This window comes from Podarcis erhardii, assembly GCF_964252035.2.
Source record: "Podarcis erhardii genome assembly, chromosome: 13".
Taxonomy (NCBI): domain Eukaryota; kingdom Metazoa; phylum Chordata; class Lepidosauria; order Squamata; family Lacertidae; genus Podarcis; species Podarcis erhardii.
The window spans coordinates 51,545,608-51,572,416 of NC_138502.1; the positions used below are offsets into that span (position 1 = coordinate 51,545,608).

General features: G+C 45.3%; 1 protein-coding gene across 3 annotated transcripts in view; it reads left to right on the forward strand.

Annotated features, from left to right (window-relative positions):
* The window catches only part of SLC9A3 (solute carrier family 9 member A3), a gene marked incomplete at its 3' end in the record, with an annotated part of 109,426 nt that overhangs the window by 45,830 nt on the left and 36,787 nt on the right, over window positions 1-26,809 (forward strand). For 2 of the 3 annotated variants that reach the window (XM_081837217.1, XM_081837218.1), the window contains exon 1: window positions 6,737-7,010. The exons of the other annotated variant lie outside the window; for it this stretch is intronic. In XM_081837217.1, the coding sequence (XP_081693343.1) occupies window positions 6,794-7,010 (217 nt within the window). In that variant the 5' untranslated portion in view covers window positions 6,737-6,793. Of the gene's footprint in view, window positions 1-6,736; window positions 7,011-26,809 lie in introns of those variants that run through there. 3 annotated transcript variants of the gene reach the window in all.

The window sequence follows — 26,809 nt, forward strand, 5'->3', positions numbered from 1 at the left end:
GGTTGGACTCAATGGCCCTTGTGGTCTCTTCCAACTCTATGATTCTATGATTCTATGACAGAAAGAGCTGGCCCACCTGGCAAGATAGGGAGACTGCCATGGGTCAGGTTGTGCCTGTTGTGTTCCTCGAGGCTTTGTGCCTTAGCATATCTGAATTGCTCGGATCTCCAGGAACTCTCCATAGGGCAGCAAGCACGTCTGCATTCTTGGCCTGTGTGCCCTGGAGGCAGGCCGGCCCCAGCCCTGGAAACTTTCAAAGGTTTCCAAGTGAACGTCTTTATTATGTGGGTGGACCCTTGATTCACTTGATTAAATGGAGAAATTGATCCCTGGAATGTGTGTGGGTCTCCTAGCCTGCATTTTAAAACAAAGATTATAATATGCAAACTATTAACAAGGTACAAGAATATTGAACTGAATTTATGTACGATGTAAAGAAAATGGTCACTTTAGCTAAATTATTGTGATAGAATTATTTGATTATTGTTTTTGGACTCCTAAGCTTCTCTTGGTGTGAAAAGAGAAGACCTTCTTATGCAATCCTTTGCATTTATTGGTTGTAAAGCTGATGTGTGCCTAGAAGATCAGATTATTTAAGGTTAATTGTTTAATTGGATTGTTTTGCACTTTTTTGTAATTTACTACAAGGTTCAGGGTGCAAATCCTTGCACTCAGAAACCAGAAGGGCTTGTCTCCACAGAAGGTATCCCTAGAATTGCAGATTTTCTCTGCAGTTTAAAGCCATGACTACTGGGTAGTTAACATACCAGGCTTTATATATTTATGAGTTTATTTCCAAATCTGCCTCCCACTTTTTGACAATTATCCCCAAAGTGGGACATAATAAAGATACTGGAAGTATTGTAATTAACAATTACAATACAATACAATATGAAAATAGTAAAAATGTAATTAGCATAACAGGAGCAAGGTCTACAATTCCAAAAACACCAAGCTGGTTCTCAGTATCTATTACACTAATATAGAGCACCATCCGTGTGCCTTAGTTCTACCTTTGCAGTCTAAATTTTGACTGTGGGGTGAAACGACAAAAGCAGGTGAGGGAAGGCAGGCTAACAAGTAGCAGGCAAACTTGAATAGTGCCCCTCAGCACCACAAGGTGTGTGAAGCACTAAGGCAGCTCTGAGCTCATCCACACCTCTGCTTGCTACGTGACTTCCAGTCATAGGCCTGGGAGGTTTAACTTGGTCTCGCCACTTTCCCTAGGAAAACTTGCTGGTTACTGCTGAATCGGAACAAACATCAATTTGCAGAAAACGTGATTGAAGTTTGCTCTGTAGGTTTTCCTGAGGAAAGTGCCAGGACAACAAAACCTCCTCTCAAACCCATGCGTAGAAATAAGGGGACAAACGGAAATGTGGATGAGCCCCAAGATTTGCCGCAAAATCATGTCAACAGACTGGGTTCTTTTCTTTGTGCTCCACACACTGTTCAGATCATCGCTGTGCATGGAGGCCTCCTCCTTGAAGCCGTCCCATAGGCAGTGGTCAATAAAAATCAACAATATAAAATTCATAGTAATACAGTAACCACAGTAGCCAGCTGTATGCACCAACTAATATTATTGGTCCCAAAACGCCTGTGCACGTAGGTTTTCACCATGCACATAATTCCATGACTTGTTTCTGAGGCAAAGCTGTTTCACGTGGTGAATTAACTTATCTTTACTGGTATGAATGCCCCATTTAATCAATAGCAACTCCCATTGATTTTAATTGTTGTAAGCTACATCTCAGGAAAGAGAGCCAAGTGTTGTGCATGCCTTGATGCTGAGGGCACTAACAGACAACATTCCAAAAATTTCCCTGACGTAGCCAAGATACATGGTAATAAAATGAGCAAAATCATTTCCCTTATCAAATAAATGTGAGGTGCAGAACGAAATTTAGAAGATCATCTGTTATCACGCATTATGTGTTATTCATTGTTCTGCTTATATATTGCTTTCTTTATATATTTTTCTCCACACCACTTTGAAAATGTTAAATGTAAAGCGGTATATAAATGTTTAAAATCAATTCATTAAATTAAGGTAAGATGAGTAGCCAGGGAGGAATCTATGAGGAGGGTAATTGCCAACTGCAAGGCTAGGACTGGAGTCCTGTGCAGACTTGCATGGAGGTAAGACCCATTGAAATCAGTGGGGCCTATTTCTGAGAAAAACTGTCACTGGGGGTTTTAATGCTGTAACACACATTATAGTTAGAGCCAGTGTACACAGTCAGCAGAACCGTGATAAAGTGCAGCCACATGACTATAGGCTATAGGTGTTTGCCCATATGAATTCTTCCTGCATAAAAATACCTGTCATGTAAAAACAAACCAAAAATAGTATGACAGGAGAGAAGGTTCAACCATCTTCCTCACATGCCATTTATATTGTTACAAAAGTTGAGTGCCACCCCCACTCTCTGCCAGGGGGTTCCAGATGCTCACCCAGATTTTATGCTCCTTTGGAGAACTGAAGACACAACAGAGACTGTCATGGATTTTAGAAGTATGTTTTATTTACATATTTACACCTTTAGTCTCCATGGAGGGAGTTCAGCTCCTACAGCATGGTCATTTCAGGGGGACTTGTTCCCCACGCCTTGCTCTAAAGTAGCTTTTCCCCTGACACCTCAAACACACCTCAAACACCATGGCAACCTCTGCCTGCCCAGGCCCCATTCCTCTTAGATGGGCCATCCACCCCTTTTGTCCTGTTAATGCCACTATCCCAGGTGAGGGTCTGGCTTGGAAACAAGTTTAGCCTGTATTTTCCTGCTGTCCTGCAATCTTCCCTTCAATGCGCAATCAAAATCCTACAGTTTATTAATTTCTAAGGTTTAGGGGGGGTCCCCCAAATCTATAACACCACGTATATGTGTGTAGGAGTCCTTTTTTTCTTTCCCTACAAGGACATAGACTTGGGTTTGACCTAAACAGCTTGAGACCAGATTGCCCATATAATCCTGGCCAAGAACTGAGCCCTTTCATGGGTGCTCTTCTCTCTGTCCCTTCACAGGTGTTCATGAGGTGACAAGGTAGGAGAGGGCCTTTTCTGGGGTGTCCCTCCTGGAAATCTGTAGGGTTCCTTGGCGTAACTTTTAAATCAAGCTTTTGAATACTCGTAGATAATTTGGCTACTGTGGGTTTTGTTGCTTTCCCTTGCATGTTTATATATTGTTTTTCATTTTTAGTATACATTACTCTGATTTCTCTTAGGGATCAGGATAGATATTATTTTAGACAAGCAAATAAATGAGCTTGCACCCCATCTATCAAATCTACAACCAAAGTGGTAGATTCCAGGAAAGGTGCTACCATTTGAGGGTCCTGGTTGTATAAATTTTCCTGGAGTTAGTGGCAATGTTCAGAGGCATTATTCTCTTCCTGAATCACAGTGTCTATTTCATAACTGAAGCATAAAATGTTGTGGTAGTTTATTACCAGGTGACAATAGCATTTTATTCCTGGCATTTTTGCCATACCCTGGTGGTTTTGAAATCCATATCCTCAGAATGGCAGACACCAGTTTGTGTTTAACTAAACCACTGAGCCTTGGGCTTGCCGATCAAAAGGTCAGCAGTTTGAATCCCCGCGATGGGGTGAGCCCCCGTTGTTCGGTCCCTGCTCCTGCCAACCTAGCAGTTCGAAAGCACGTCAAAGTGCAAGTAGATCAATACGTACCACTCCGGCGGGAAGGTAAATGGCGTTTCTGTGCGCTGCTCTGGTTCACCAGAAGCGGCTTAGTTATGCTGGTCACATGACCTGGAAAAACTGTTGGCGGAGCGGACAAACGCCAGCTCCCTCAGCCAGTAAAGCGAGATGAGCACCACACCCCAGAGTTGTTTGTGACTGGACTTAACTTTCAGGGATCCATTTACCTTTTAAAATAATGTACATTTTATGATAGCATTAAAAAATAATAACCTCATGGTCACACATGAGGCAGGAAGCAACACAGATAATCCTCGGTAAAATTAGATTCTCAATGTGCCTCATAAACAAGGAAAAAGCCAAAAGCCACAGTAAGGCAATACCTTTCTTAGGACCAACTAAAATATCACAAAGCAGTGAACAACAATTTAATATGATGGATATGCCAGCCCCCCCCACCGTCTTCAACCACAAATTGACAGACATGCAACGGACCACCTGAACAAAGCTCACAGACCATCATTGGGGGACCTCTGCTCCAGTACTTTGGAGAGCTAGGATTGTTAATTCTGGCATGACAAACCATCAGGAGGACAATGATTCAGTATAATCACATTGGGAACTGTTGGCTTTCCTTCCCGCTCCCTTTCTTCCTTCCTGGTGAAAAAAGTAACCTGCAACTCTAACAAGTCACTGACTTTATAACCTGGCACAGTGAAGTAGTGCCTGGACTAAAAGATGTGTTCCCAGCTCCCCCTGCAATGCCATAGAACAGGGGTCAGCAAACTTTTTCAGCAGGGGGCTGGTCCACTGTCCCTCAGACCTTGTGGGGAGCTGGACTTTTTTGGGGGGGGAGGGGGGAATGAATGAATTCCTATGCCCCATAAATAACCCAGAGATGCATTTTAAATAAAAGGACATATTCTACTCATGTAAAAACACGCTGATTCCTGAACTGTCGTTATTGGATTTAGAAGGTGATTGGGCCGGATCTGGCCCCCAAGCCTTAGTTTGCCTACCCATGCCATAGAAGATGCAGAAGAAGAGTTTGGATTTGATATCCCACTTTATCATTCCCCTTCAGGAGTCTCAAAGCGGCTAACATTCTCCTTTCCCTTCCTCCCCCACGACAAACACTCTGTGAGGTGAGTGGGGCTGAGAGACTTCAGAGAAGTGTGACTGGCCCAAGGTCACCCAGCAGCTGCATGTGGAGGAGCGGAGCCGCGAACCCGGTTCCCCAGATTACGAGTCCACCGCTCTTAACCACTACACCACACTGGCTCTCGCGTGTCATTGGAGAACTGCATACCAGCAGCCTCTGCAATATGGGTATGTCAGATGCACAGTGTAGTCACTAAACATGCTTCTGAATCCCAGTTGCTGGAAACTGCAGGGGGGAAAGTTCCTCTTGCGTTTGGGTCCTGCTTGTGGCTTCCCACTGGGGCATCTGATCAGTGGCGTAGCGTGGGGGGTGCAGGGGGGGCCGGCTGCACCGGGCGCAACATCTGGGGGTTAGGGTTGGGGGCGCAAATCCACGGGTTAGGGGGCGCAAATTACTTGCCTTGCCCCGGGTGCTGACAACCCACGCTACGCCACTGCATCAGGTTGGCCACTGTGAGAACAAGATGCTGGACTTGGTGGGTACTTAGCCTGAGCCAGGAGGCTCTTCTTAGGTTCTGACGTTTTATTTTCTCCACCACTTAGGCTGGGTTGAAGCATCATTACCTTGGAAGCATGAGAGACCCGGCAGCACTGCTTCCCACTTCACCAGGAGAAGCCCAGGGAGAAGCCCTGCTGTGGCTTCCCACTGTGCCACAGTGACCCACTTTCCTGACGTTTAGTCCTGCTGTGGGGAGAGGTGACCTTCTCTGGCCAGCTCCCATAGCACCAAGATAACTCGCAGGATTTTAAAAACATTGAAAAGAGAGGAGTAAAACCTGAGATGTAATACTAGTTCCTGAATGATATTAAGATAACGCCTTGGTTGCCCTGAGATGGCAGGAGCAAAGGCATGCTTCACTTCTGCCAGGAAATGTGCCATGCCTTGAGGCAGAAGTCCCCAACCTGCCGCCACCCAGCTGCTTGGGACCACAATACCCACCAGCCAGAGTCTTGTCTGGAGAAAGGCTGCCTTCAGGCAGAAGCGCACAAGCTACAAGGGTTGCCATGAGTGCATTACATAAAGAGATGTGCAAGACTGAGAGACCCAAACTTCCCTGTCCTGGGAAAATTCTTCACCTTTTTTCTGACACGTGCCAAAGAATGCACTATTTTGTTTTTTTTTACGTGTGGTGGGCTCATTGCAGGTAGGGGCCCTTCCGTTCCTCCTCCCAGACGTCGCCGGCATCTGACATGAGCCGGGGGAGGGAATCAAATCCTTGCAGTCGTCCCCACGCCAGAAGTCTGAACTAGCTGCGCAATTCAAACTTTATTTTGAAGCTTGCTGCAAGAATCGCCAGTTCCACAGCCCCTTTTGCTAACCCGAGAAGCCTCTCCCTTCCTGCCGCGATCGTCTTCCACGCTCGCTCCCTTATCCCTCCGGGGAGACGTTTGAACTCCCACGCCGAGTGGCCTGGCCGGGAAGGTGGGCGGGCGAGGCGCGCAAATGGGCTGGGCGCGCAGCTTTCCCCGGGGGCCCGGCTCGCCCGGCCTCCCAGGGATCGGGACCCCAGTCCGGCGGCCGCGGACTCCCGCTTGCTCCTCGGGAAGAAGGCGGGCACCGGGCTGGGGCTCGGCCGCGAGGAAGACGCAGAGCGGCGAGCAGCGCGGGCGGAACCCGGCGCGCGGGACGAGCGCGCTTCCGACGGTGGTTCGGTTTCCCTGCTGGGGGGACCGGAGCCCGGCTCCCCGGCTTCCCTCCCCGAGGAAGGAAGGGGCCAGCAGCGATCCTCCGGATGGCTGCGGGCCCCAGGGGGCCAAGCCCCGCGCCCCGGCGCCCCGGGCCGGGGAAGAGCCCTCGAGGGCTCGGCCGAGGAGGCTCCTCCCCTCGGGGGCGGGGGGCACCGCATAAAGGCGGCGGCGGCGGCGGCGTGGCCGATCCCTGCCGGCCGTGCGCGCTGGGGCAGACGCTGTGCGCTCGCCGCTCCTGCTGCCCTCGCCGCCCGCCGCCCGGAAGGTCTCTGCCCCGCGGATGGCTCCGGCCAGGATGAGGCCGCTGCCGCCTTGGGGGCTTCTCCCGCTGGGCTCGCTGCTGCTGCTGCTGCTGCTGCCCGCCGCCGCGGGGATGGAAGAGGCGCCGCCGGAGCACCCAAGCGAGGGCTTCCAGATCGTCACCTTCAAGTGGCACCACGTGCAGGCGCCCTACATCATCGTCCTGTGGATCTTCGTCGCCAGCGTGGCCAAGATTTGTGAGTGGGCCAGCCTCTTCTATGCCTTCCCCCCCCCCGTCCCCCCTCCCGCCACTCCTTTTGTGCTCCGCCTTGGCGAATGGGTGCCTCAGACAGGAGGGTTGACTGTTCTCCAGCTGAATTGGTGCTCCTTAACTTTCTGAATACTTTTTTCTCCATCGCTGGAGAATCTGGAAGATAGCATTCTGTCCCTGCCCGGGGATTGCTCCGCAGGGCGTCTTGCTTTTCTCTCCGGTGCCTGCAGCGCGCTCCTGGAAGAGCGGCTGGGCAGATCGGTGCTGCTCCTTGGCCGGCTTGCCAGCTTCACATCCCCCAGACCAGAGATGCTTCAGGCTCCTGCCATGTTCCATATATGTAGCTGTTTTGCAATGAATGAAAAGTGCTCTTTCTGCTCCGTGAAGCATCTTTGGCCGACCCCATTAGGCACTGAAGGGCATTGCTCTCCTGTAAAAGGTGGGGAAGAAAGAGCGCAATGTGGCAGATAGAGAGAAGGAGAGGCGGACCGTGCAACTGTAGTGGGCTTGGTAAAAGGAGCTCAGGCAGTAGGAGAGAGGAGGAGGAGGAAGAGAGCAAGCTTTTTGCCTATAGAAGGTTCAGGTCCCGTCCCCCCCCCCCCCGCCCAGCACCAGCTGAAAGGATCCAGTGCAGCTGGACTGAAAAAGTCCCTGCCTGAAAACACCAGCAAGACCAGTGACCAGACAACATTGGGCTAGATGGACCAGTGGTCTGACCTGGCTGCTCCATGCAAGCGGGTGTTGGTGATGGCCCAGGACATGGGCCCTGGTGCCAAAGGCGGCGGGGGGGGGGGGGGGAGGGAATGCACCCCTGGTGGGGCTTATGAATGAAATTGCTGGTAATTTGCTGCCCTTTACTTGTACTCCAAAATAACTGCCAGAGACAGGCCACTTCACTCTGCTGATGTCAAGCTGGCCTTTTGCACTGCAAATAATAATAATAATAATTTATTAAATTTGTATACAGCCCTGCATCTGCAGATTTCAGGGCTGTTCACAACATAAAAATACAATATAGAAGCATCCAATACATGATAATAGCAAGAACAAAAAACAAATCAATTACCCCCTCCCCAAAACACATTTAAAAGAGGTATAAGATGACACAAATAATTGTGTCAATGGGGGTTATGTAGGAAAACGTCTCAGTGTCTCATGCCTCTGGGCGCATTGCTCAGGTTTCTTTTTAAGCCTAGCAGTTAGGATTTCCCTGTGAGTAGAATTATTAACATCTGAGCAGTTTGTAATGATGTTCCCTGGATTATAAAATTCCACATTTAATTGTGAATCTTTGCTGCAGTGGTGTTAGGGTTTCATAAGTTCCAGCTGCAGACTAGCTGCTTTCCATGGGCTGCTTCCTCCCACCTGGGCATTTTCCATGTGAATATGGAAGGCCAATTTGCATTTTATTTTATTTTTCAGTCAAGGGACAAAAAAGGTAGCTAGGTTTCAGTGGCACACATGTCTAGTGCAGGTGTGTTTAATGACCAAGGATTCCTCCAATAAGCACAAGTAGGGGCTGATTCAATGTGCGTATTTTGCCATCTTAAAGTCTCATACTTTTTGTGCTTGATTTTGTTTTTTGTTTTTATAATATATTTATTGAGGTTTTAGAAGAATAAATGGATTACAAAATAGATGTCAAAAGAAAAAATAAATAAATAAATAAAAAGGTACAGAATTACAGAAATAGAAAAAACAAATTACAGAATACCAAATAGGAAAAACAAACAATTAAAAACAAGTCCATCTTTTCATAACTTATACTTCTTTTACTTATTTCCCTGACCCCCTCACACCTCCCTTTTCTGTATTCCAATTCACATATTTAGTTCAGCAAATCCTTTCCCTCTTTGTTTTAGTCTTAATCCAATATCTTAACACATTGTAACTTTATATTTTCATCTGTTATCAATCTATTTTTGTGAATTCATTCTAACCTTATTGCTAAAACCACTTAGTTTTAATCCAACATCATTTTAACTTTCATTAATTTTACAATATTTCTGCAAATAGTCTTTAAATTTTTTCCAATCTTCTTCCACCGACTCTTCTCCCTGGTCTCGGATTCTGCCAGTCATTTCCGCCAATTCCATGTAGTCCATTACTTTCATCTGCCCTTCTTCCAGGGTGGGTAGATCTTGTGTCTCTTTTTGTGCTTGATTTTGAAGTGTGAATTGGCCCTGGGGTTTGGGAAGTTGGTGAAATATAACATGGGCAGACGGCTGCATTTCTTGACCTCTATTACAATAACTTAGGGTGTCGTGCTGGGACCTGGGAGGCCAGGGTTAAAATCCCCCACTTGGCCATGAAGCTCACTGGGTGACCTTGGGCCAGTCACTCAGCCTAACCCAGCACCTTTGAGCTCCTTGGAGAAAAAAGTGGGATACAGATAGCTCAGTCAGTAGAGCGTGAGACTCTTAAACTCAAGGTCATGGGTTCAAGCCCCATGTTGGGCAAAAAGATTCCTGCATTGCAGTAGGTTGGACTAGATGACCCTCGTGGTTCCTTCCAACTTTACAATTCTATGATTATATGAAATACAGCAAGGAAAATGAATGAATGAATGTATAGCATAATAACAACACCTAGTATTTTCCACATGTCTTGTCTTATGTGCAATAACCCTGCAAGATGGGTCAGCATTACTCTTCCTTAGATGGGAGTGGGGAAAGACTGAGCCTATAGTCACCAAGAAAGTTAATGGCAGAGCTGAGATTTGAGCCAGGTATTCCTATCTCCTAATTCATATTTCAAACCAAAGCACTACACCAGTTCATTGTATTGGTAGCCAAAGAGACAACAGGGTTTATATACATTTTTTAAAACATCAGATTAGTAAGGATAGGCAAAAGAATGAGGCAAGCTATTACTCTCAGCACGTGAGTATGGAGTTTGTTTGGTGTGCATTTGTGTGTGGGAAAGAGAGAAGGTAGGGAGGAAGATCCTTTAATTGTGCATGCTGACTGTATCCCCTTGCATATTTTATTGAGCAATGAATACACCTTTAAAGAGCCCTGGAGGTGTAATACATTGGTTTTCAGCGGATAATGTGTTGCTGACAAATTCTGTACCAAGTTTTCACTCTGGTGCTGGTTATCCTGTGAAATACAGAAAATTGCAGCTGGGATCTCAGGCTTCCTGAGGGAGTGCCCCACTTTCCAGAACCTCCCTTTCACTTTCTGTCAATTGGCTTCGCCACAGCCTTGCTGGTGTTTCTCACAGGAAGCGCTTAGCATGCAGTGGGCAAACGGATGCCCGTAAAAACCCACCGTGGACATGTTTAGTTTACCCCCGAGTGTTCAGAAATGCAACACTGCCCTTCACTCTTTATGCATTTGTTGTGGGAAACACCAGAACAACTTCAGTGTAGCTGTGGCAGACACAACATGGGAAGCAGCTCCAAGGGATGGGTCTTGTGTGAAATTAGACATCATGCAGGAGCTGTAGGGCAGGGTCCCGCCATGTCCTTCCCACCCCCTTGTATGTCCACCACACTCCTTGGCAGTGGAATTTGCTGCCAAGGAGTGTGGTGGTGTCTCCTTCTTTGGAGGTCTTTAAGCAGAGGCTTGACAACCATATGTCAGGAGTGCTCTGATGGTGTTTCCTGCTTGGCAGGGGGTTGGACTCGATGGCCCTTGTGGTCTCTTCCAACTCTATGATTCTATGATTCTATGTTAGGCACTGGGGACTGAATCTTTTGCAGAGCAGGGGCAGTGAGGAAGGAAGGCTGTTCTCCATGATACCACTCTTTTCTGATCTCCCACCAAAACTTCTGTTGGCTCTGCAGGGGGGAAATCCAGGCAACATTCATTTGAATATTCTTGTTCTTCTGTTATTGATATTGCCTTACAGCCTCATGTTGAACAGGATCTTCCCAATCTGCATTGAATTGCACTTTAAGCAAAACTGGCCAGAATGCTGGGAAGCAACCAAGCAGAAAATATTTCATTTTGGTTTTATTTTCTGGAATGAGTAGCTGAATGTGCTTGTCCAGGTTAGGGATTGAAACAGTGTAGTTTCAGGTCTGGTTTTTGCATTATAGGACAACAATAGAAAGAAATAGCCTCTTCTTTGTGATTCTGTAGTTTGTAAGCCTTTCCAACACCGCTGTTGGTTAGAAATGTGATACAGTTTCTGTGCCCTGAGTAGCTGCTGAGCTGCTTTTGGTGTTACACACAGGGAAAGTTGCTTGATGAAATAATTTGGCTATGATACTGATGATGTAGTAGTAGTAGCAGCAACAGCAACAGCAGCTCCTCCTTCAATAGATAGATAGATAGATAGATAGATAGATAGATAGATAGATAGGAGGTCAGTTTGATCAGCCCTTTGGACAGAAATGACCATGTAGGAGTTGGGAGCAGCAGCATCTGTTCCTCATGACTCTCAACAGTGCCAGTAGAAGAATATTTCCAAGCTTCGGAAATTTCTGCCCATTGTGTTCTATTTGCCTGCAAACCTAAAATGCTTCCTTGGGAGCAAGTCCCATGGAACTCAGTAGGACTTACCGTATTTTTCGCACCGTCTCATAAGGCGCACCTAGTTTTTTTTTGGGGGGGGGGGAATAAAGGGAAAAAAAACTATTTCCCCCCCAGGTGCCCGAGCTTCCCCCGACCCCAGCCCCCAGAACAGGCAACTCTTCACAAGCCGTGGGAGCCCAGCGCCGGGCTCCCGCGCCTTGCAGAGAGCTGCGCAAAGTCTGGGCGCGCTGAGCTCAGCGCGCCCAGCCTTCGGCATGCAGGAAACTCTCCGCAAGGCTGAGCTCAGCGCGCCCAGCCTTCGGCATGCAGGAAACTCTCCGCAAAGCCTGGAGAGCGAGAGGGGTTGGTGCGCACCGACCCCTCTCGCTCTCCAGGCTTCAGCGAAAGCCTGCATTCGCCCCATAGGACGCACACACATTCCCCCTTCATTTTTGGAGGGGAAAAAGTGCGTCCTATGGGGCGAAAAATACGGTACTTCCAAATAAAAATACGTAGGATAGCTCTGTGAATCTGGGACTTAAAAGTGTGCAACTTTAGCTGGACAGCACACACAGGATCCAAGTACAGTACAGGCTGCATGCAGTTGTGTGTAATTTTTTCTATACCTTTTAGAAGAAAGGCAGCTGTAGGATAACGGCAGTGATGGGTTGTTGGGTGGGAGCAGATTCTTCTGGCCTGCTCAAAATTCAAAGAACCATAGAATTGTAGAATTGGAAGGGACCTTGAGGGTCATTTGGTCCAACCCCCTGCAATGCAGAAATTTCAACTAAAGCATCCATGGCAGATGGCCATCCAACCTCTGCATAAAAATCTCCAATTTAATTATTCGAATATTTGATTTCTATACTACTTAGTAAATTTTAAAAAATCTATTAAGTGGTGCACAAAAAAAAACTGAAACAACAACAGATAACTTAAAATATTACAAAAATACACAGTTACATATAGAAATGTGACTTTAATACAAAGTTAGTAACCTACATAAACCAATATCAATTCAATTTCTTTCTGACACACCCTCTCAGGCTTATTGCTATGAGAAGGGTGTCTGGAAACAAAACAGCAGACATCACTGTAGTCTGTTGTTCTTGGCTTACTTTTTATTGTCAGGTCCAAGGTGGATGGTCCTTCCTCAGGCCAGGGGCAGATTTAGGGCAGCTGAGGAAGGTGCCTTCTCAAAGCCAGGTAAGCGTGAGGAGGGAGAAACGTGCTAGGAGGAAGGCACACTTGGCAAATCCACACCGTGATCAGCTCCCGCCCGGAAACCAATGTCCCCACTGTGCAAGGATGTGTGGATCCAGAATTGGCCTCCACAGTCACTTACGGACTCATTGTTAAAACTGTGTTTATGGAAGACAATCTTACTTGGCTATGAGGGGTCGCCAAAGAAAGATAGAAGAAAGAAAAGAGTCCTTTCTCCTTCCCAAAGCTGGGCAAGTGCTTACCAGGCTTTGGGAAGGAGGTAGGAGGGTTCTAGGACTCTGCCAGAGCCTCATGCCTCCATCTCCAAGCAGGGAGGTCATCAGATGGCCTTGCACAGGGTTCAGCCTCTCAAGCTGCCCACAGCTGTGACCCATTCAGCTGCACTCTCCACACCCAGTTCCAGGTGTAGCAGGCTTGTTGAGTTTCCCAGGAGGTCCAAAGGATGAGGAAATTGTCTTCCTTCGCACACAACAACTTCTTCACCCTCTGTCCTCTCCTCATCTTCTAGCTGTTTGCTGGTCCATAGCAGGGCTTGCTTTTTTGGACAGGCTCAAGGTGAAAAATGCTTCCTCAGGCTTCCCACAGCTGAGTCCCACTCCAGGGAAGGAGAGTCCACCACCTTCTGAGGGAGTCCATTCCTCTGTCAAACAGCTCTTACTGTCAGAAAGTTCTTCCTGGTGTTTAGTCAGAATCTCCTTTTTTAAACTTGAAATTGCTCACCAATTGCTGCTTTGCAGTCCTCTAGAGAAAAGCTTTTGAGTGGAAAAAGGGCTGGTGTGCAAAGATACATGCATATATATTTTGTCCCTAAATCTTTATTTACTTGCAGAGGTAAGGAAGAGAAAATATACATGCATATTCTACCTAGTTTGGCTCTTCACTTCCAGTGTTCTGGCAATGAGTGGTACACATTTAGGCATTTGTTTCCCCCCCTGAATTTGACTACATATATTCAACAAATTAAATAAAATTGAAGATATTTGACCATCGCTACCAACACTTGTGAAAGCTGTAGCATGCTTGCAGTACAATCCTATTCATGCTTATTTGCAAGAAAACGCCAATTATTATAATGTGACTTGTTCCCTGTGCCTAGGATTGCAACCTTCTTCTTCTGATTTAAAGTAGGTAATTGATTAACAAAATCCATACTGTGCAGCAAACTATTAGACTCGTGTGCACTGTGTAGCTCCCGGCATGCTCCTTTGTGTTGGGTTTTGTGGACGTCCAATTAAAACAAGGGGTTTTCCATCATTGGAGAAGGCACAGGTATGGATTTCACGTGGCTTGCTATCTTATCAATGAAGAATATGGCTGCGATTTGTGTTGCTGCACCAGGTATCTTTTAAATCTGCACTTTGGCTATAATAAGAATAAAGTAAGTAAATATATTAGCCTGGAATTTCTAGAAGCCTAGACTTGCCAAGTGAGTGCTTCCAGTCTTAGGGCTTATGCAAACAATGCTTGTGTTGAATTTCCTTACTGTAAATGGATGCCTGTGATCACATTTAGTTTCCATCTGACTAATTTAATGCATTCAGAAGACCTGTTAGGTTGTATCCTCCCCTCCTTTGTCCCCACCTCCTCCTAGTCACGCACATGCAAGGGCACAACTCAGCTTTTCTAGATGCAAGTCTTAATTATTTACAGTAAGAAATGAGATCCTAGAGCAGCACAGCTCTACATGGTTCACATTACAGCCCATAGATAATGTGGCAGCTGTTCACAGCAGCACTTTGTATACAGTGCATTTACATAAGGAATCCAGGTGTGCCTCAACATAAGCACCATTTGCGCAAGTCTCAGTGGACCCCTCTTGGTGCTTAAAGTAAACACAAATCCTTTCAATTATGCCAGTTTATGGTTGCTGGAACACAAACTTTGTTTTATTTTGCTCATCTTTCTTAAACATTCTTACACAATCCACTGAACTCTGGAAGTTAAAAAAAGGAGAAGATAGGTACTAATATTTTGCCCGTATGGGTTATTATGAACTTTAGATCACATATTTTAAGGGTGATGGAATCCAAAACCAAAAGTTCATTCCCTCAAAGAACCCAGCTATTCTAGAATAACCCTATGCCCTTGGACATAGGTGTTTTGAAAGAAAAGGAGCAATCCATCGAAAACAAATACACTGTTAGCAATCTGTGGCCCATGGCCAAATATCAAAAGCCCTTTGCAAGCAAACAGTTCAGCCCTGTGACAAGAGTGATCTCTTCCTTGCCCAGCAGCCCACTGGGCAGAGAGGAAGAGAGAGTTGAGAAAAAGAGAGAGAGAGAGAGACAGAGAGAGAGAGAGAGAGGAGAAGAGCAGAAAAATGGAGATAAATGGCATCCAGACCTGGTGTGAGATGTAAGCTTAGTTGAGCCAGGTGGGAGCAGTGATCAGAGTGCTGTTAAATAAAGTATACCTGTAAATAGCCAATTGTGAAGGAAATCCACCACAGTCACAGCTGGTTTCAAAAGAGTAAACTTCCCCAGAATGAGGGGCTTGGTTAAAAAGGCAGTTGAGAAGCCAAGAAGGTCAAATCATTCATAGAATCATAGAATCATAGAGTTGGAAGAGACCACAAGGGCCATCGAGTCCAACCCCCTGCCAAGCAGGAAACACCATCAGAGCACTCCTGACATATGGTTGTCAAGCCTCTGCTTAAAGACCTCCAAAGAAGGAGACTCCACCACACTCCTTGGCAGCAAATTCCACTGTCAAACAGCTCTTACTGTCAGGAAGGTCTTCCTAATGTTTAGGTGGAATCTTCTTTCTTGTAGTTTGGATCCATTGCTCCGTGTCTGCTTCACTGGAGCAGCAGAAAACAACCTTTCTCCCTCCTCTATGTGACATCCTTTTATATATTTGAACATGGCTATCGTATCACCCCTTAACCTCCTCTTCTCCAGGCTAAACATGCCCAGCTCCCTTAGCCATTCCTCATAAGGCATCGTTTCCAGGCCTTTGACCATTTTGGTTGCCCTCTGGACACGTTCCAGTTTGTCAGTGTCCTTCTTGAACTGTGGTGCCCAGAACTGGACACAGTACTCCAGGTGAGGTCTGACCAGAGCAGAATACAGTGGCACTATTACTTCCCTTGATCTAGATGCTATACTCCTATTGATGCAGCCCAGAATTGCATTGGCTTTTTTAGCTGCCGTGTCACACTGTTGGCTCATGTCAAGTTTGTGGTCAACCAAGACTCCTAGATCCTTTTCACATGTACTGCTCTCTCTTTTTGCTCAAGTGCAATACTTTACATTTCTCCCTGTTAAAATTCATCTTGTTTGTTTTGGCCCAGTTCTCTAAACCATTGATGAGCACCCTTTGGGTTCGGTCAGTCAGCCAGTTACAAATCCACTGAGTGGTAGCATAGTCAAGACCACATTTTACCAGCTTCTTTACAAGAATATCATGGGGCACCTTGTCAAATGCCTTGCTGAAATCAAGGTAGGCTACATCCACTGCGTTCCCTTCATCTACCAGGCTTGTAATTCTGTCAAAAAACAAGATCAGGTTAGTCTGACATGACTTATTTTTCAGAAATCTATGCTGACTATTGGTGATCACAGTATTCCTTTCTACGTGCTCACAGACTGTTTGCTTAATGATCTGCTCCAGAATCTTCCCTGGTATTGATGTCAGACTGACTGGGCGGTAATTATTTGGGTCCTCTCTTTCCCCCTTTTTAAAAATAGGGACAACATTTGCCCTCCTCCAGTCTGCCGGGACTTCGCCTGTTCTCCAGGAATTCTCAAAGATGACTGCCAGTGGTTCTGAGATCACATCTGCCAGTTCTTTTAATACTCTTGGATGCAGTTCATCTGGCCCTGGAGACTTGAATACATCTAAACTAGCCAAGTATTCTTGTACTATCTCCTTAGTTATTCTGGGCTGTGTTTCCTCTGCTGAATCATTTGCTCCAAATTCTTCAGGTCCGGCATTGTTTTCTTTATCGGAGAAGACTGAGGCAAAGAAGGCATTGAGGAGTTCAGCCCTTTCTGTGTCCCCTGTTTGCATTTCACCATCTTCTCCTCTGAGTGACCCCACTGTTTCTTTGTTCTTCCTTTTGCTACGAACATACCCATAAAAGCCTTTTTTGTTGCTTTTAACCTCTCTTGCATGCCTGAGTTCATTCTGTGCTTTATCTTTTCTGACTTTGTGTCTACACATGCTGGCTATTTGTTTGAATTCCTCTTTGGTGGTTTCCCCCCTTTTCCATTTTTTGTACACATCCTTTTTTAATCCTAACTCAGTTAAAAGTTCTTTAGATAGCCACCCTGGCTTCTTTAGGCACTTTCCATGTTTCCGTCTCATTGGTATTGCCTGAAGTTGTGCTTTTACTATCTCCCTCTTAACAAACTCCCAGCCATCATGAACTCCCTTTCCTTTTAGTATTACTGTCCATGGGATCTCACCCAGCACTTCCCTAAGTTTTATGAAGTCGGCTTTCTTAAAGTCAAGAAATTGAGTCCTAGAATGCTTGGCTGCTCCTTTCCGCTGTATAGTAAACTTCAGAAGAGCATGATCACTTGCGCCTAATGATCCTTCCACTTCTACCCCACTAACCAGGTCATCAACATTGGTTAGGACCAGATCTAAAATGGCTATTCCTCTTGTTGCTTCTCCCACTTTTTGGACAATGAAGTTGTCTGCAAGGCCAGTGAGGAATCTGTTTGACCTTATGCTCTTGGCTGAGTTTGACATCCAACAAATATCCGGGTAATTGAAGTCCCCCATTACTACTATCTCCCTTCCTTTTGCATGCTTGGCCATCTGTTCCAGGAAGGCATCATCTATGTCCTCCGTTTGGCTTGGGGATCTATAGTAAACTCCCACAATGAGGTCACTGTTATTCTTCTCTCCCTTAATTTTGACCCAAATCCTCTCACATTCAGAATTGCTTGGGAATTGTTTAAAGACAGAAAATTGGAAACACAACTTGAATATATACCTTAGAGCAGGAAAGGTACCATGAAGGCCAAGAGGAAACTGGCGTGGTTAATGAGCGGAGTCAAAGAAGAGGCAAGAAGGCTTCCTTCAAAAAAAATGAGCTCTTGTCCAAATGAAGATAACAAAAAGGAACACAAACTTTAGCAAAAAAGTGCAAGCAGACAGTAAGTAAGGGATACTAAAAATTAATTTGAAGAACACATTAAGACCAGCAACAATAAGTTCTTAGTAGCAAGAAAATGTCCAGGAAGGTAGTTGGACCCTTGGATGATAAGGGAGTCAAAGTAGGATAAGGAGATTGGGAAGAAGCTGAATGAATTCTTTAGATCTGTTTTCACAGCAGAGGATATGGGGCAAATCCCAGTGCCTGAATTAAGCTTTGCAAGAGGCATGTTTGGGAAACTAAGACAGATAGCAGTGACAAGAGGTGAAGTTTTAGGTCTAATGGACAAAATAAAAATTGACAAATTGCTGGGTCTGGATGGTATCCTCTTGAGAGTTCTCAAAGAACTCAAATGTAAAATTGCTGATCTTCTAACAGCAATAACAAAAAGTAACTTGCCCAATATAACACTTTGTTTTAAGGGATGCAGTAGGCATCATGGAAATTACAGGCTAGTTAGCTTGACATCTGTCCCTGGAAAATTGGTAGAAAATATTTTTAAAGATAAAATAACTAAGCGTATAGAAGAACAAGTCTTACTGAAGCAGAACCAGCATGGCTTCTGTAAGGGAAATTCTTGTCTCATAAACCTATTTGAATTCTTTGAGAGTGTCAGCAAGCACATAGATAGAGGGTATCTGATTGACCTAGCACTCATCCAGACTTCCTTTTGTGCCGCATTTCTAGGTACAGTGGTGCCCCGCAAGAAGAATGCCTCGCAAGACGAAAAACTCGCTAGACGAAAGAGTTTTCCGTTTTTTGAGTTGTTCCGCAAGACGAATTTCCCTATGGGCTTGCTTCGCAAGACGAAACGTCTTGCGAGTTCTTGCGAGTTTGTTTCCTTTTTCTTAAAGCCGCTAATAGCCGCTAAGCCGCTAATAGCCATGCTTCGCAAGACGAAAAAACCGCAAGACGAAGAGACTCGCAGAACGGATTAATTTCGTCTTGCGACGCACCACTGTACAGGTTTGTGCTTTAAAGCTCCATTTCTAGGTGGTGGTTTGTTTGTTTGTTTGTTTGGCTGTTTGTTCTGATTCAGTGTTAGAGTGGATTCTCCAAATGGAGAGAAATACAGCAGTACCTCGGGTTACAGACGCTTCAGGTTACAGACTCCTCTAACCCAGAAATAGTACCTCAGGTTAAGAACTTTGCTTCAGGATGAGAACAGAAATCGTGCAGCGGCAGCAGGAGACCACATTAGCTCAAGTGGTGCTTCCGGTTAAGAACAGTTTCAGGTTAAGAATGGACCTCTGGAATGAATTAAGTACTTAACCCAAGGTACCACTGTATTGGGACCTGTGCTTTTTAACTTGTTCATAAACCATCTAGAGCCAGGGTGAGCAGTAAGGTAGCCAAGTTTGCTGATGATACTAAATTGTTCAGGATTATTAAAGAGATAGCAAAATGTCCACCACCACTGCTACTAAAATAGTAATTTTATTGTTTATACCTCCCCCCCACCAATCTGGCAGGGTTTTCCCAGCCACTTTGGGCGGCTTGCAGCACATACAAATTGAGTGAATGAGCATTAAAATGGCAAATGCAATTCAATGTAAACAAGTGTAAAGTGATGTATGTTGGAACGAAAAACTCTTAAATTTTACATGTGCACACAAGGGGTTTGAACTGGCAGTGCTGGACCAGGAACAAGACCTTGGGGCCATTGTAGACAGATCAATGAAGTTGTTGACACAGTGAGTAAAGGTAAAGGGACCCCTGACCATTAGATCCAGTTGTGACCGACTCTGGGGTTGCGGCGCTCATCTCGCTTTACTGGCCGAGGGAGCCGGCGTACAGCTTCTGGGTCATGTGGCCAACATGACTAAGCCGCTTCTGGCGAACCAGAGCAGCGCACGGAAACGCCGTTTACCTTCCCGCCAGAGCGCTACCTATTTATCTACTTGCACTTTGACGTGCTTTCTAACTGCTAGGTTGGCAGGAGCTGGGACCGAGCAACAGGAGCTCACCCCGTTGCGGGGATTCGAACCGCTGACCTTCTGACCGGCAAGCCCTAGGCTCTGTTGTTTAACCCACAGCACAGCAGCCATGAAAAGGGAATTTTCATGGGATCATTGGGAAAGGAATTGAAAACAAAACTTCTCATATCCTAACAATATTATACAAATTTGTGGTGTGATTGCATTTAGAATACTGTGTACCGTTCTGGTTGCCTCCCCTCAAAAAAGGATATTGTAGAGTTGAGAAAGGTTCAGAAAAGGAAAACCAAAATTGTCAGGGGGATGGAACAACTCGCTTATGAGGAAAGGTTGCAGTGTTTGGGATTTTTTTAGTTTGGAGAGAAGGCAAGAAAGAGGTAACATGATAGAAGTTTGGAAAATTATGCACGACATGGAGAAACTGGATAGAGAAAAGTTCTGCCTCTCTGTCATAACACTTGAACTCCTGAGCATCCAATTAAACTGAGTGTTAGGAGATTCAGCGTGGATAAAAGAATCTGCTTCTTCAAAGAGAGCATAGTTAAACTGTGGAACTCACTCCCACAGGCGGCAGTGATGATCACCAACTTGGATGGCTTAAAAAAGGATTAGACCAATTCATGGAGGAGAGGACTATCAAAGGCTCATGTTCTGCCTCCATGCCTTGGAATACCAGTTTCTGGAAACTACAGGAGGGGAGAGTTATTCTTGGATTCGAATCCTGCTCGCAGGTTTCCCACAGGCATGTGGTTGGCCACTGTGAGAACAGGATGCTGGACTAGATGGGTTATTGGCCTGATCCAACAGGCTCTTCTTATCTCCCCCACATTTGCCTCTGGCTATTCCCAGCGATGGCCGCACCTCCCCACTGGGCCAGGGCTCTCAAAGGAGAAAAGGTTGCGCATTCCTGCTGTAAGCTCTGCAAACTGTCAGTGCAAGCAAAAAAGGTTGGTGACCCCTGCCCTGTAGCATGTTCAAAACTGGGCTGAGGCTGCAGTTCAGTCATAGTGTCCCTCTCAGGGGCCTGTATTTTGTTACTGGCCATCTCAGTGATCCCTGAGAACATCGTTTGAAAATCATTGTGGTAAGCAGGTATTATCTCGTCCTTTGGACAAGGACTACAGGCTTTATGCACATTGAACATAGCCTGGCGATGTGGCGACTTCTTCCCTCTCCTTGCCATGGTATTTGGATGAATGTTGTGAGGTGCTATGGCCTCTGCTGTGGTCACCAAGAATATAGTGCAAGGTGTGTTGTGGGCTGCCTGATCCTTATGGCTGTCATCTCCAAATGCTATAGCACTTTTCAGTATGTAGAGGTGGGTTTTGGTGGCAAGCAGACTGGATTTATCTCAAGATCTAGGTCACCTGGGCACCTACAAACTTGATCCTAGTACCAGAAGTATTTTTCAGCTGAAGTCTTAGTCTTATTTTTTCAGTACTTCCGGGTGGTGGCATGATTTTTTTTTTTTAAAAAAGGTGGTCAATGCCCTTGTTTTCCCCTAGTCTACAATACATGAATTTTACGTCATTCATAGCTGTTGTTTTCTCAAGGACAGAAGAATGCCTGTTTTCACACCCTGATTTGTTTTGTACCGAGCTAAAATGTAATTAGGTGAAAAGCTATAGCTTCCCTTCTTGTTTCTTTTCTTTTTCTGAGTCAGGATTATTCCTTCTGAGCATTTCAGAGCCAAGATAAATGATTTTCAGTTCCTTGGTCTTTTCTTCAAAAAACAATGTTCTGCTTAGCTCAATCACTTAGCACAGGCTCTTAGATTCATGCTTGCTCGAATAATTTTTGGGGGGAGCAGAGTAAGAAAGTCGCTCAGATTTTCCTGCCAAAAAATTCGTCAAATGGGCATGGCAAGATGGGAATGAAGGCTGATGGGAAATAAGCCAATCTGGCCATTTTAGGCATGAAAGTGAGTGAGAGAAATACTAGTTGCATAGAAGTAAAAGATAATCAATATGGTAACTAACCCTTACCCTTGATACAGATCCGAGTTTCACTAACCTACAGAGAAACATGCTTCCTTCAGCATGTCATAGATGCAGGTTCCGTTTTGGAAGGAAACAAGAAGAGTTTACCCAGGCTAGATAAAGACAAAAGCTGGTTACAGAGGAGCCATGTTTCAATGCCACTGTTTAGTGTCTTCAAGTATGGGAACTGATCCCCCAGTACTTTTTCTCTCCACTTCTTGCTTTCTCTGCACCTATCAGCATTGCAAAATAAGGCACCTTTTCATTTTGAATGCAGTTCACCATTAAATTTTGGGAGGTGGTGAGCAAGCACTTTCCCTTGCCTATTCTCCTTCTGCCTTGCACTTTCCAACTCTGCAAACTTCCATTGCAGCTCCTTTCCTCCCCGGTCTCATTGGGCCTGGAGAAGCAGGCAACAGAAAAAAGTATGCAATATGCATTTGATAGTGAGGCTTTGGGGAGGAAAGTTCTGAGAGCAGAGGGGACACAGCAACCATACTTAGAAGGATACAATTTATGTCATTCTTTGCTTTTCTTAGTGGAAACCTATCATTTCCTCTGTTGCCAGTTCTCAGGTGTGAATGCCATTGCCTATGCAGCCAAAACAGCACCATTCAGGTACCAGAGAAGCTTATCAGCAGGACGGGGGAAGCCCCAAGATTTATACAGGAACAACAAATCTTTAGGTGGGGGGATATTAAGGAGGGGAATCCCCCCCATAAAAAACAGCCCAACGAGAACAGAGCTCAGTCACCACAGAATACTGAGAGGCAGTACACTATTGGGAAACTGGGAAACCAGTCAATAGGAGGAATGGAACAGAGTATTGCAGAGGTGAGCTTAGCTGGCCGGCTGTAAAAGTGAACAGGGTATTCCATGGTGCAGTACATATATTTTGTTGCAGGTCCCAGTTTTAGTTATCTAAAAGGGTTGGCATGGCAACCTAAAGTTTGCATTGTGTCTACTTTGTGTATCAGCTTTAGCTCTACAGTGGCAAAAATAAATCCTCATCCTCATCATCAGCTGCTTTAAATCTTTATGATTGTAGGTGGGGCTCTCCCTAGGACAAAACTCTGAAAAATGTGGCAGTGGCTTCTGCCCAGGCCCTAGGGAATAGAATAGCATCCAGAAAGACAGGAGCTGGACACCTCCTGGACAGAGAATCTAAGGGGCAAACCTCCAGATACATCATAGCTCCACACTGATTCTAGGAAACAGCTGCCCATTTTTGTGAAAAGAAGCCATAATTTTTTACGCTTGCCTATGTTATATCATTGCTTGGTTCACATGGGTAGATATGTATTCAAGCACAAAGTTGAGCACTTTAGTCCTATTAATTTTAGTAGGATAGAGGTTAGCTTTTGCTGGGCATTACCTGTGTACATTGGGGACTTTGTAGGACAGGAACACCTTAGATAGAAAGAAGAGTTTTAATTTAATTTGATTTCTTTTATTATTCATGGCTCAGACTGAAAACATCGTGTATATGAGGGGTAGTCAACCTTTTCATACCTACCGCCCACTAATGCATCTTTCTTGATGGTAAAATTTCCCTACTGCCCACCAGTGCTCGATGGAAGGAGGATTCAGCTTGTGTTGTGGAACCCCCTACCGCCCACCTAGAATCCTGAAACGCCCACTAGTGGGCCGTAGGGACCAGGTTGACAACCCGTGGTATATATAGTAAATGACATTTTTTAGGCTCAGTGATAGGCCACAAACTTGGTTTGCACAATGAAGATCTTAGGTTCACAATTAGGCAGTAGGTGGCATGAAAGAGACACACACCTTCTCTGCCACTGAGACCCTGCCTACGGGGTTAGAAGAGGTGCCACAGGGTGCCACAGGGGGGTTCTGTCTTGGGCCCGGTCTTATTCAACATCTTTATCAACGACTTGGATGATGGACTCAAGGGCATCCTGATCAAATTTGCAGATGACACCAAACTGGGAGGGGTGGCTAACACCCCAGAGGACAGGATCACACTTCAAAACGACCTTGACAGATTAGAGAACTGGGCCAAAACAAACCAGATGAATTTTAACAGGGAGAAATGTAAAGTGTTGCACTTGGGCAAAAAAAATGAGAGGCACAAATACAAGATGGGTGACACCTGGCTTGAGAGCAGTACATGTGAAAAGGATCTAGGAGTCTTGGTTGACCACAAACTTGACATAAGTGTGACGCGGCAGCTAAAAAAGCCAATGCAATTCTGGGCTGCATCAATAGGAGTATAGCATCTAGATCAAGGGAAGTAATAGTGCCACTGTATTCTGCTCTGGTCAGACCTCACCTGGAGTACTGTGTCCAGTTCTGGGCACCACAGTTCAAGAAGGACACTGTCAAACTGGAACGTGTCCAGAGGAGGGCAACCAAAATGGTCAAAGGCCTGGAAACGATGCCTTCTGAGGAATGGCTAAGGGAGCTGGGCATGTTTAGCCTGGAGAAGAGGAGGTTAAGGGGTGATATGATAGCCATGTTCAAATATATAAAAGGATGTCACATAGAGGAGGGAGAAAGGTTGTTTTCTGCTGCTCCAGAGAAGCGGACACGGAGCAATGGTTCCAAACTACACGAAAAAAGATTCCACCTAAACATTAGGAAGAACTTCCTGACAGTAAGAGCTGTTTGACAGTGGAATTTGCTGCCAAGGAGTGTGGTGGAGTCTCCTTCTTTGGAGGTCTTTAAGCAGAGGCTTGACAACCATATGTCAGGAGTGCTCTGATGGTGTTTCCTGCTTGGCAGGGGGTTGGACTCGATGGCCCTTGTGGTCTCTTCCAACTCTATGATTCTATGATTCTAAGAGCAAAGTGTTAGTGAGCTGCTGTCTGGGCAGCTTCTGATGTTCCATATTTAAGGACACTTTCATGATTCACCAGACCTACAGTCCATAATCTCTGTGGCTTTCTCTTTCCCGTAACCACTAGTAACTAGATAGCTGGAGAATTAACTGCTAGAAATCCAGCTCTGGTCAGTTCTGCTGGGTTCTTCCCTCTCACCTCTTCACTGTGGAAGCAAAACACAAGCTGATAGCTCTCCCAAATCGCTTACTCACAAGTAGTTGCATTAGCTGTCCTAAAACCAAGTGCTTTGACCCCTTAATCTCTGTGCACTTCCTTTAGTGTACTTTGTCAAGCTAATCTTCTTCAGTTCTTAAATGTGTACATTGGTAAGTGCTAAGTACACACTTTTGCAGATACCTGGCTGCCACCTTCTTTCCACCCCCAACAACAAAAGAAGAAAAATGCTGTAGGTGCTTTCCGTCAGGTGAATTCTAAGTAATGGTGACTGTTTAACTTGCAGCTCTTCCTGTTATTGTCTTTACAAGAGGTTCCCTGCCCTTGCCTGCAAGACAATGAAGAAGGCATCAGAGTAAAGTTAATAAATTACTTCATGAGAGTAATATGGAAAAATGGATGTACAAGAATATTCTCAATTAGAAATATTTCTAAAGAAATATTTTCTAAATGGAGTACAATGGGAACTATTAAATCCAGCAGCACATTTATATGTTCAGCTGGTATTTTGTACAGGAGTACAGTGGTACCTCTAGTTATGAACTATTTGTTCCGGAGGTCTGTTTTTAACCTGAAACTGTTCTTAACTAGAGGCGTGCTTTCGCTAATGGGGCCTCTTGCTGCCGCTGCGCCGTTGGCACACGAATTCCGTTCTCATCCTGGGGCAAAGTTCTCAACTCAAGGTAACTCTTCCAGGTTAGCGGGGTTTGTAACCTGAAGCATTTGTAACCTGAGGCGTTTGTAATGCGAGGTACCACTGTACCACACTCTGGAGTCCTAATACGGTCCACTGTGAAACTCCTCTGTGAAAATCCCTTTCCTCATAACCCTTGATCATCTTGATGGCCCATCTCTGCACACATTACATCTTGTCAACATCCTTCTGAAACTGTGGCTCCCAGAACTGGACACCGTATTCCAGGTGTGGTGTGACCAAGGCAGAATAGAGTGGGACTCTTATTTCCCTTGATCTGGACACTGGACTTCTGTCGATGCAGCCTAGAATAGCACCACACTGTTAAGCTTGTGGTCCACCAAGACCCCAAGATCCTTTTCACATATACTACTAGTAAGCCAGGTATCCCCCATCTTATATTTGCCTAAGCACTAAACCTTACATTTGTCCCTATTGAAATTCATTTTGTTAGCTTGGGCCCAGTTCTCCAATCTGTTAAGGTCATTTTGAATTCTGATTCTGTCTTCTGCGACATTAGCTACCCCTTCCAGTTTTGTGTCATCTGCAAATTTGATGAACATCTCCTCAGTTTCTTCATCCAAGTCATTTATGAAGATGTTGAACAACAACAGGCCCAGGACAGAACCCTGCAGCATCAGACTTTTTCCCAGGATAATGATGATGATGATGATATTATTATTATTATTCATAAATACATACCCCACCCATCTGGCTGGGTTTCCTCGGCCACCCTGGGCAGCTCCCAAGAGAATATTAAAAACACAATAAAACATGAAACATTAAAAACTTCCCTAAATAGGGCTGCCTTCAGATGTCTTCTAAAAGTCCGATAGTTGTTTATTTCCTTGACATCCGATGGGAGGGCGTTGCACAGGGCAGGCACCACTACCAAGAAGGCCCTCCTCCTGGTTCCCTGTAATCTCGCTTCTTGCAGTGAGGGAACCGCCAGAAGGCCCTTGGAGCTGGACCTCAGTGTTCAGGCTGAACAATGTCTAGGAACCATTAATGAGGACTCTTTGGGTTTGGTCAGTCAACCAGCTACAAATCCACCTAACAGTTACAGTCGTACCTTGGAAGTCAAACAGCCTAGTTCTCAAATGTTTTGGCTCCCTGATGATCAAAACTCGGAATTGACTATTCTGGTTTTCGAACGTTCTTTTGGAAGCCAAATACCTGATGGGGCTTCTGTGGCTTCCAATTGGCTGCTAGAACTTCCTGCAGCCAATCAGAAGCTGTGCTTTGGTTTTTGACCATTTTGGAAGTAAAACGGACTTCCACAACTGATTCCATTCGACTGTACTTTGTTCAGCCTACATTTACCAGCTTCCTCACAATTGTATCATTGGAGACTTTGTCAAAAA